The sequence below is a fragment of the Bombus flavifrons genome, chromosome 3 (assembly GCF_040668555.2).
Source record: "Bombus flavifrons isolate JBK064 chromosome 3, iyBomFlav1_principal, whole genome shotgun sequence".
Taxonomy (NCBI): Eukaryota; Metazoa; Arthropoda; class Insecta; order Hymenoptera; family Apidae; genus Bombus; species Bombus flavifrons.
The window spans coordinates 15,735,010-15,747,112 of NC_138444.1; the positions used below are offsets into that span (position 1 = coordinate 15,735,010).

General features: G+C 35.3%; 2 protein-coding genes across 17 annotated transcripts in view; one reads left to right on the forward strand and one right to left on the reverse strand.

The window, feature by feature from the left end:
• Window positions 1-12,103, forward strand: part of kar (monocarboxylate transporter 10-like protein kar) — a 179,220-nt gene that overhangs the window by 115,239 nt on the left and 51,878 nt on the right. The window lies entirely within an intron of this gene.
• The window catches only part of nrm (neuromusculin), a 433,949-nt gene that overhangs the window by 63,849 nt on the left and 357,997 nt on the right, over window positions 1-12,103 (reverse strand). For all 15 annotated transcript variants that reach the window (XR_011172628.1, XR_011172629.1, XR_011172630.1 and 12 more), the window contains 2 exons: window positions 7,253-7,364; window positions 1,488-1,666 (listed from right to left, as the gene is read on the reverse strand). Coding sequence is in view for 11 of the 15 variants with exons in the window: in XM_069109818.1 (XP_068965919.1) it covers window positions 1,488-1,666; window positions 7,253-7,364 (291 nt within the window). In the remaining 4 variants the exon portion in view is untranslated. The remainder of the gene's footprint in view (window positions 1-1,487; window positions 1,667-7,252; window positions 7,365-12,103) is intronic.

The following is a 12,103-nucleotide window of genomic DNA, read 5'->3' on the forward strand; positions in this document are numbered from 1 at the left end:
ACTTTGGCTTTAATCGGTCGACACGTTGTAAAATCGTGGTAATACGTATAGATACGCGACGATAATGTCAAACAAATAGCATTGGGCTATAGTCGCGTTCGACTATCCTTTTTACTCGCGTTGATTTACACTCGACGAATAAATAATTGCCGAACGATTTATCGTTGGTTCGAGTTGGCCGGGCAGCCAGAAGGAAATTAGTCTTTGTAATGAAGATAAGTGCAAAATGCATGGCCATGCCGAGAACGACAAAATGGCCGGACAAATCGATACCAGACCAGGATATTTCTTTCTCTCCACACGTTTCTTTTCTTCGTTATCGTTCACGTATTTTTTTTTTTTAGAAAATCGAAAAAATTATTTGGCGACAAATGATCTTTCGTTGGATTCGCGGTCGTTGAATTTATCTGCGATACGATCTGGTAGATCCGGAAGATTTATAGAATAATAGGAATACAAGGTTTACGCGATATTGACGAAACATCTGTTACTTTAAGAACTCGAATATTTCAGTTAATCCTTTTAACGATACGATGTTTCTTAGGCTACATAAAGATTTCTTTTTTTTTTTTTTATAAATTATTCACAATTTCTTATCTCCTCGCAAAGAAAATAGATAAAGAATTCTCCGAAGATAAACATATTTATCGAAGATATGGTTTATATAAAATTAATCGGATAGTGTACTTTTCAGAAAAATGTAGATTCTGTTGATCTTCCCTGTCTTCTTTGAAACTCTAATTAGGTAAGTTGTCGTACGTAATTACATCAATTATCACGTCAACAGAATTGTGTTGGCGGTTCCGGTATGAAATTATAAAACCTTAATAAACGTTTTTGTGTTTCACGATCGGGTAGTGTGGCATGAAAAAAAAGTTTACAAATAGAAAGCTGGACAGATTATGTTCGGAAATAAAAATGCAGGCATTACGTATGTCCTGGCATTGGTTTTAAGCGGCGTTCCAGAGAATTTATGGACGCATAAATATCGTTTACCGGAATAAAACGCGATAAATTGTCGTAATGTGAAACGGAACGGAACTGTTTCTTCGTGTATCTTTTCTTCCCATCGATGATATCGATTTTATTTTCTCCTGGACCTAGCGTATTTTTCTCTGGATTATTAAAAACAGATACTTCAATAGGGATTTGATCTTACGTATGAATATGCATGGAATTTGTGTGGTTAAAAATTTGCAGATTTGGCTGCGCGATGATTCGAAAATTTACTATTAAATGAAAATTTATTAAATTGATATTTTCTAAATAACTTGTCGATAGACATTACCCTTTAGATTTAAGCATTAAATTCAACTAGAATCAAACACACGATAAACATTTATTAAACGCGACATAGTACCACGCCAGAAAAATTTACTTATAATTTTCAATGAGAATTGGTTGCAAAATTCATCCAAATAAAAAAAAAAAAAAACAACGTCGATCATTCAGTGAAAATAGTATTCATTGATTCTCACGATACTTACATAGAACCGAGACCTGTACGATGTCCTCTGACGTTGATGAACCAATGTTATTTTCTAGTACACATTTGTAAGAGCCCATGTCACTGGGGGTCGCATTTTTCACGGTAAGAGCCGTTTGTTCCGTGATACCACCCTCGTAGTGGTCGTCGGTTAGAACCAGTTCCTTATCGTCTCGATACCTGAACAAGTAAATAAAACACGTTCTGTAAAGAAAGATACGTAAGAAGAAGGGAAAGGAAAGTAATTCTTTCTGCGATTGATTTCATATAAAATTTATAGTGTTTCTTCTTGCACACCATTTTATATCATCTATTTATTATTTTCCTCTGTTCTTAAAATCCAGATGAAAAACGAATGATTAAAAAGAACGTTCTCCATTTCTAACGTAAATACAACAATTTTATTGAAAATTCCATGCGTTTTCCGATAATCGTTGGTACCGAAAACGCAAATAAAACAAAATTAAACATGAAAAAACGAATAAATTCGGAACAAATCTAAATTGGATCCTACAGCGACCAGAAATCAACCAACCGAAACGAGAGTCTCAGCAAATCAGATTTTCAATATTTTCGAAACATTACAACTACAGCAGAACCAGTTTGCAATGTGAAAAACATCACCCACGATGAAATCTGGAATGGTCTGCATTTCGAACGAACGCCAGTTTACAGTTACCGGAAAGTGTTAAACACGTGTTCCCTTTTATCCTATTCCACCGCGTACGCAACAGTTACGCTACGATTTTTTAATATCCAACATGTCAGTACGTTCGCAAGTAATACACGATGAAAATTTCTTCTAAAAATCGCTTTACAATCGTCGCGAAAATAATCCTCTCTCTTTTTGTCTCTTTTTTATCGCACCAGCAAATCGTACGCTGTTAACGAGCAATTTTTACCAGTGAAACTGTATCGTAGCCTGTCTCAATGATAACCGGGTATCCATGATCGATGTCGAGCATAAAGTAGCCATCGAACAGATGACTCTTAATCAACGCTCGTCGTTCTCTCGTAATTAACGTGTTTTCCGTAGTAATCGCGTTTCATGTATTTTTATTGCGCCACACGGTAGCAATTTCTTACCGGAATATTTCTCTCGTATAGCCGACACCTGGAATTGAAACTCTCTCCCTCCTCTCTTTCTCTCTTTCTCTCTGTCTCTGTCTCGTGAACTCGTGCGCGTGCACACGCGCCATTACATGCATCAGCGTGAAATATGGTTTTTAGGTTGCGCCCACAGAAAAATATAATAAATCATCCCGATAAATTCGCGCCTTTTTATTTTGACGTTTCGAATGCCGCTGTCGAGCCTGCTACGCTGGATACTTTAAATCCTTTCAGTTCCGATACCTTCAGCGTTGCACACTATGCGTTATCGAACACGAGACGCGAAGCTCGAGTTTCTAAATATTTGATAGTCTGCGGAATTTTAGCGTATGTACATACGCCAGTAGCTGTTTTCCAGGAGAATCAATATGATTGCTTTTTATACATTGACGGTGTATTTCGTTTTTACACTGCATGGTCGTGCAAATTTTTCGGTAACCTTTTCTGCTGTATTTACGAAAAATATTGGTAAAATATTGGTCGAAGTTCAGAGACTGTTGAACATTCATTATGAAATGTCGTGTCCTCGAATGCAACTTTAACCATACGCGGTTGATTTTCTCGAGGGCCAACGAATCTTTACAATTTATTTCGTCATATATAGTGGCGAACAAAATTGATGTTTATAAATTAAGCAGCGTAAAAGGACAATATAATTTTGCAAAATGGATTCATATCAATTTGATGAGAGCAACGAATAAATATGATATACAGATGTCTGTTACCAATACGGTAAAAAGAGTTTTTCGTACAGAAGGTATACAAATTCGTAGTGTATCAATCTTAAACTTTCTTTTATTCGCCACTATAAAATCACCCTGTATCCCATAACAAGTACCATGAATTACAGGCACTGTATCTACAGAACATTTCCTTGAAGTTTTCTTAAGTCCTCTTAGCGGGAAAATTCCACGGTATCGAGGCATTAATTGCTTGGCAATAACTTGGAAGATCGATGTGCCGCGGCGTTGCAAAAAATTTGCAATTCAGAATATTCATTTTCGATTCGCTAATTAACGCTCTGTGAGAAAATTGATCAGCACGATGGTCGTTCTCGAGGTGTTGGAAAACTACCATCGACATGGGTAAAGTCTTCGTCGTTTTGTGCATTAACCCTTTGAAATCCAATATCGGTAGGTATACACGGTCGATAAACGGTTGTACGAGTTCGCCGCTTCGAGATCGGTAAAAGAATTTCACCACAGTACGCGAACTGAGTAACAATCGTGGCTCAAATCTTTATTTCAAGATCTTAATTCCTTTCTTTCGATTCGATAGCTTTTCAAAAGGATTCTATGTCTTATAGCTTTCGTAAAATTGTTATTCGAAATGCTACGAAAGAGAAGATTATTAGTTCGTCGTCCTGCAATATTTGACGAAGTATAAGAATTATTAAAAGATTATGATAGTTTTTATAACTTTATGGTTGGTAGAATTTATTTCGAACGTGTTTCGTCAATTAGTGACGCTTGTAAAGAATTACTATAATCACATGTGCCTTCAGATACCTTCAAGTTATTTATTTCTGTGTTTATTAGTAAAATTTAAGGTGTAAGAGTTTCTCGTAATAAACAATTTCACTCGAGAAATAAATCATTCGTGTTTACACGGTTTATATGGTATATTCCTTTTCTCGATTTTTAATAATAAATTTATATAGTTAGAGATACAGACTTATGCGACGAAATCTTTCTCATTAGAAATATAAACGACTGGAGATGTTAATAAATCAATTTGAAATATTATTTCGTCACCAGAAAATTTCTATTTCATATTATATATATATATATCTTACTTTATTATAGTCTGTTATTTGAATCACCCAGGAGCTATATTAAAAAAAAACTCCATAAATTTGAAGGTAAATTGAAAAATTTATAAGGAGTAGAATATTAATGAATTTAGCTTCCGACAAATTCATTCATCAATCTTATATTAAACAACGAGACAGAACAGTAAATAATTACGACAAAATTATAAAAATCCTACGAAAAGCTGTGACATCACCTGGGCCATCTTGCACGATAATTTACCAATTAATCCCATAAAATATCATTTGTTTTATTATCAAAATTATTACTTCCGCAGCAAAGTATTTCTTACTACTGGTAGCTTGTAACTCGTGATTTCTACAATCTCGCGGATAATATAACATTTTTTTTTTTTTAATTCAGTCGAGCAAAAGGACCTTAATTTCATTAAGAACACCAGTTACCGTAACGATACGCAAACGAAATGATACAGCAAAGAAACCAGAAAGTAAAGTTCCACGACAAAGTACTCAAATAGCCCATACTAATCATATTTTTATGCAAACTAAATTTTACCCCTTTATTCCAACCCGAAGACAGAATTTTTGCCCGCGTCTAGATACTTCGATCATCTGTGTAGCACATCCACGGTATACCTTTCAAGGCAAAGCTTAAAACCGCGCCCATAAAACGGCTCTTGGCTGCTCTCTATAATATTACATTAAGTCGATAAAGAATCTGTATCGTCGCGGGCCAAGTTCAATCCAATCTTCGCCGTCCGAGGATTAACTTCCAGTTACTTCCGTCCTCTTTTATAACACAGTTAGCCGTGGTTGGGCGAAACGCTATAAACTCGCGCGAGCCGTCAATAAACTCTACAGAGCAGTTTTGTAGAGAAAACCGAGAACGCTGGATTCTCATGGAAGGAGAGAATGCTGCTCGATCGAGGTGCCTCTTAACGCTTCTTAGGATAACGCGTTTAACCATCGTTTAATGCGTTCCGTGGAACGCCATTATTGGCGACCGATGAGCAGAATATAGAACGATGGTGTTTTGGTGTTTCGTACGAAGGGAGGAAAGAACGAGCTTTTGATGAGCGGCAAGGGTTTCTGTGATAAAGGAAAAAGCAGAAACGGGACGTTATAAGAGAAAAATTATACGATAAGGAAGAGATATCTGTAAAAAGAAGTATAAGTAGACAGGTAGCGGAAGTAGGTATCAATAAAGTCTAATGTCTCTTTGATCAATAATATTCTGCTGGCGTTAAATACGTGTTGAATCGAACTGAGAATCGGACGTGTACGAATTATACCGCGAAATTGTTTTATGAGAAAGGAAAATACGATTTTGTTGGAAGAGGAAAAATTACGGTGTCTTTGATTAAATTTGTTTCAATTTTGTCTTAGTCTGATTTAATTGAGAAACCAAAGAAATTAGTTAAACTGTAATATTGAAAAATGGAGGCAAAACAAATATAGAGAAATTTCATTGGTATCGGTAGTATTCAGTGCAACGATATTTAATCAAATATAAAGGTATTTAATGTTTATAGGTAAAAGAGGAAAGGAATAATTACGAAAAAAGAAGGAAATTATTCTGTTACAACGAATCGATATATCGCATATTCGCGTGGAACTGATGTACTCTTGAACATATTGAGAATATTTGCGATGGCTTTTAAAAGGGAACGTACAGGTCAGAGTTGAGAAGTATTGCTTTTTGGGATACTTTCGCGATTTATGTTTCGCGTTTCATACGTAGAATTTTTTTATACTCGAATATGCCTGTAGTTTTATCATTTCCTCTTATACAGGCTTTCTGTGACAAAGTAAGAACTAAATGTTCGTTAAACTATTTTTCAAACTTCGACTGTGAACAACTAACTAATAAGTAAATAACACGCAAACAGAAAAGATAAAAATAAAAGCTTCGTCTATTATAGGTAGGAACAATGAATTATAAAAAGTTAACAAAAGACAGTAGAGTAATAAAAAAATTTCAATATACTTCCGAGCCAATTACTCTATTCACGGCAAGAGTTACAGCGTAATTCAATACACGTTCAACGTCAAACAATTTACCTTACTTTTAACAACAGCATTCTATCATAATTTCTTGCTAAATTGCCTGTCCGCAATTTTCTCTCTCCTTTTTTTTCGCCGATTTATTTATCTATTTCCTTTTTCTACAAAGAACGCTAGATCGATCTTGTGAAAAGGTACTATAAAACGACTAAACTTCCCCGTGGTAGTTCGGAAGTAGGAAGCTTGATAAACGAGCAAAATCGTTCACGAGAAAGAGAGAACGTGTCAACATCTGAAGAATGAAAAACATAGATTTACGTGATTCAGAGAACCACGTGGTAAAGACAGGCAACATAAATTTCTGATTTTCTTCCTCTTTCCCCCCTATTTTTATTCAATTTACGTTTCAGCGCGTTTTATCAATTCCTATTACGACTACGAAAGTACACCATAAACCTCGTACAAGGCTATACACAGGCTATACAGGCTACAAGTTGATTCGAGCGAAATAACGCGCGTTCAAACTAATTCGTGCGCTAAACGGCGGATTAAGAGCAATAAATGTATTCCTGTTTTCTTTTTAATAGCTCCGGCATTGGTAAATTCAACGGATTATACACACTCGCGTATATAAATGCGAGCAATCTATTATTCGAAAGCACCGAGATTTCTTTTGAACTTCATATATCGTCTTTATAGAACACTGGAAATATCGACGTCGTTGTTTGGAACATTTTTAGAGACATAAATAAAATTAGAGGTTAATCGTTAATACTTAATAGGCATTAGTTATTAATTGTTAATGGTAGATTTAATAAAAAAAGAATTAATATTTTTAGCAAATATCGAGTAATGTTAAAAATGAATTTCGATATATTTACCATGCTGTTTTTAACAGAGTGGCCGGGTTCGCTTCGTAGTCGCAGAATACTATAAAATCTTCGGTTTCGTTCACAGTGATGTTCTCTGGTTTAATTGTTACTATAGGTGGATCTGCAACAGACAAATTATTCTTTATGTTAAACGCGTACATATGCTAATTTATAAAATAAATATGGAGAAGAGCCCACTAACATTTTCACTGATAACGTTTGTATCTTACTTTTGAGTAGTCGTGGCTGTTTCGTTCGCTTGTATCGTGCCGTTCTTTAATCAGAACACGGAGATAATTCAATTAAAAGCGTCCCTGTGAAAATGTGGAAACTCTCGTCACGAAGATGAAAGAGCGGCGTTGAGAGGATCTTATCTCGCCAAGGTTTTATGCCGAAGCACGTGTTCACGTAAAAAGAGGAAAGTGAAAAATATGACGTCACGGAACACGTAGCCAAATTGAAGGATATATAGCTGCAAAGGGAAAGGCGTGAATCGCGAAATTTACTATCCCGTTTATAACGGGTGCAACGAGAATATAATGATTCGATCGATTTTACGCGCGTCCACTGCATTTTCGAGGAAACATCAAAGTAGAAATATATTTTCGAGGAGAGAAGGGAATTTAGTTGAAAATATCGAATCGATGCTAATAAAAGATCCAAAATTTCTCTAAGATCTAAAATATCTAAAAAAAATTCAAGAATAATCTCGTAAAAAATTTTAACAAACAAACAGGTAAAAGACCTACAATTGCAAAATTTGTAAAATAAAATTAAATACTTTGGAGGTTGAAGCGAAAGAAAAATATCAGAAAATTTGTAATAATTTCAATCGTCCTTTCGAAAAACCAATATTTGCGCTAAACACTTTTTACTCTTCTCGGTAAATAGATGTCATAAATCCACGAAATTTCCAACTCTTACTCTCATAGTACCTGCATGGTATTAAAATAACGCACTTTAGCAATGTACGGACACAAAGGTTATCGCAGAGTTGGTATCGCGCAGGCTGTAGAATTGGGAAATCCACGCGTCCGCCATCCGAGAATACGTAGCCGCGAGGCGTCTGGAATTAAAATAACGCGTGTGCCCGGAGAGAAGTCCTAGGAAGCGGAAGGTGCAGCCTCGTCCGCGTTCCGAGATATGTTTAAACGCGACGGCACAAAATGCCCGGCATAAAACAAAACCCCCGTAAGTACGTAGTCGCGAAAGTGGCCTGTCTAAAGGGGAAGAGAAGCTGGAAACGCGCCAGGTCCGCGCGAGTTTCACGTTTCCAATCCGTGGATAGTTTTCCTGCTGGCTACGAAAACGAAACTTTCCCCTTTCCACCTATTCCGCCAGACCTAAATGGAAACACCAACCAGACGCGAGGCTATCCGTCTTGTCCTCCTCGTGTCGTTATGACGGAATCTTTTCGTCGTCTGGCTCGTGTAATCGAGAGATACTAAACGTTAGTCTGCTAGATGAAAGCATCGTTCGAATAATTATTAGATTTCATATATAAACAGGATTAACTTTTTTACAGCGTAATAAAATGCCAGAGAACAGGGAATGAACGATTTAGAAAATAATTATTTCTTTATCCAGAAGTTTTTTTGCATTTCTGATACGACAAATAAAAAAATATATACGCCTCGTCGACAAGTATTAGGAAAGTTACGAAAATTTTAGCGAACTTAAAGAATCATTAGGAAACTATCAAACGTTTCGACAACTATTATTTCGGATTTTCTATCGGACTCGCGTATCGAATCTCGCTTAGTTAGGTATAACGAAAATCAATCCTTTTCTTGTCTATATCCGTTTTAAGGATAAAAAAGTTGATCTGTAAATAGAGAGAGGTGGTAGGAAAGGAGGAAGATGCTTTTATAACGATATGTTAAACTCGATAGAAAAACAAATTTACTAGGCTTACGAAACGTTTTAATATACATATAAAAGCATGTAAAGGCTACGTAGAGAAGTTTCGAGCGCAACGCTAGTTCGTTTTGCTTTTTCCCCTGTGAAATTACGAGACCGCCAGTCGAATGAGCATCGAACGATCTAATTCGATTTAATTGAATCTACGATTATACCCTTTGTGCGAGAGCGAAAACGCAAATTGGAGATGGTGCGATAAAACAGGAATATATACATGTACAACCGTGACCTGTGAAGTGTAACTTAATTTCAGGCCGACTATATTGGACGTTGATCAAACACCGCGAAAAAGTCTACTTCAGCCACCATTTCCACTCCCCGGAAGAACGTCGGGATCATTCTGTGCCTTTATTCCTCCGGATCGGTACAGTTAAATTACAGGCGATTCTTTACGATCCTTTTTGCGAACTAACTGTTCTCCGATCGGTAAAATTTCGTTCTAATCGTGCTTTCAGCGTTTAGTACCTTTCCAGAGACAAACGTACGAGAATAGTAATTTTATCGATGGGCTCGGATGACAATGGCCACGAGGACTGTTTCGACGAGAAACGCGTACGATAGCGATTCTTTCTTTTTTTCTTTCTCAGTTTGCCTGATCTCCTGATTGTCTCAATTCGGTTTAATTTCGTTTTAGTTTTTTAACTGACAGACTAATATCAGGCTATGAATTCTTATGCATTTATGCGAAATTTTGAAGATGCAAGGATACATAAAACGCGTGTGTTACGTAAAACTATTGTAAACATCTATTGTAGGATACTACTCGTTTTAATTTTTAGTAGATAAAATAAAATTTTATCGAAGCTCTATTTCTTTACTTTCGTTCCGGAAAATATGAACTCGTCTAAAAATCCACACTCGTCTAAAAATCCACACTCGTCGTTGTTCTGTAGCAACATATACTTATTTCGTTTCTTTTTTTTTTTTTTTTGTGTATTTTACATCTTACTTTTTATATTACACCGTAAACGTATGATGAAAATTAATTTTGATATTGACTTTCGTGTCTCATTGCGTGTTTAATTATTGTTTATTCATATTTTTGGAGATCAATCAATGTTAAGAATGTTTACTGGATTGAACTGAATTTTTATAATAAATTTCAGTTACTACGAGCCCTCAAATTCATTGTTTCGTAGTTTGCTACGCTTAGTAGACGTAGGATTCTGGAAACTATGCAAAATTGTTTTGCAGCGGCTACTTTTCCATCCCAGAAATAACGTTTGTTTGTTCAACAATAACAATCCTCTCCTTGGTCTTCCAATTTACTTTTTAGTTATTTTAATATACACCACAGTTTCACAACTACGTAAGGTAAGGTTATTTACCACGTTGTATTTCCATTCTAAAATTAACATTCCCTTGTTCAACATTTCTCGAACTTTATTCTCTAGTCGTTTTAATATCATATATGCTCCTCGTCTGTACGTAAAATTACTGTATCTGCATTTTAAAAATGATCTTTGTCTTTTTCCTATTATCATTAACAAATCCAATGTTAAATCCAATGTTGCTGATTATACTAAAAAATTTTTTTCAAAATTATTATCGAAAGAGTTTTTATGAGATAATTATATATGTAACTTTTTTCCTTATAATAAATTTATTGGATAAGTATTTCAGTAATTTTATAACACATAGAATAATATTGTTCAAAATCGTTTCACGTCACGATAGTTTTGTTAGATAATTCTATACATAATTTCAAAATGAAGAACTTTACGTAGAGCAATATTTTTGAAGTTATCCTGTGCTGAAATAATTTTAGTCGATAAATTTTACTAATAATATGCAACTCCAATATGCAAGTTAAAAAATCTCTTTTAATTCCTTTCCAAACAAAACATTCTAATTTCTTCAACGACGTAATTCCTATTATCGAACGTAGCTGGAAGCCATTTCTCCTTGTTCCAAAAGCGCGACGATTCCGGATATAAATACTCGTCCGCGACATGGTGCAAATATCATAAATTCTGGACAAAAGGGAAGATGCATCGTTATCTTGCTCGCAGCTCGTTACTGCAATTTAATTGCGTTCAAAAGGGCGGGGAGCGGGTGAGATTAAACAGCAGGGGAATATTTCGCGACCGAAAACACATTCAGCTTTCTTGCAGAAGGCTTTCTTAACAGCTTGATGAGTCATAAAAATATTGAAATGAAATTTTATTTTGAAAAACTACGCGATCTTATGTATTACTTTTTCTCAAATAGTTATTTGTCATGCAATGATCAATATCTTTTTTCTATTATCTATATGTTCTATTATCTATATGTAGTATTATCTATATGCGATCTATTATTAAAATGTTCCTTTATCAAGAATATTTATTTCATCTGTCTTTTTTTCGTGACAAGCGGTGGACATTTTAAGGCCAAAAAGAACCGAAAATGGGGAAAGAAGGTTATTAGATTTTAAATATATCGCAGCCCCTTGACTCCGGTAAGAGGTTCAGAGCTACGTATAATTAGATCATTCCTGTATTCGTTTATTATAATTACATATATCCGGTTTTAATAGCGCACTACGCGTGACCCATATTTTTCCGCTTCAGCCGTTAAAAGACTTAAACGTTTATTGCAATCTATAATCGCCTTTTAATGGCCACTAGCGTGCGTTAACTATTTGTGATTTCATTACTAATGGGGGTGACAGAGTGTCCGCCATTAAGTAATCTAGTAATCTCTATCCCTGTTCACAGGCTTGCAATTTAACGCGTGTAATTTACACCCATTTGGATATATATACAAGATTTAGACGTATAAACGAGGACACCCTAAAATGAGCATTCGCATTGAAACATTCAAAAGGTAAAATAAGAAACAAATTACCGAAAGATTATATCGCAAACAATCTTAAGACGTTTCAAGTATTACGTTCTCAATTTTCTTCGTGTTCTCAAGAAACACGTAAAAACTTATAGAACACGCGTTAAAAAAAGG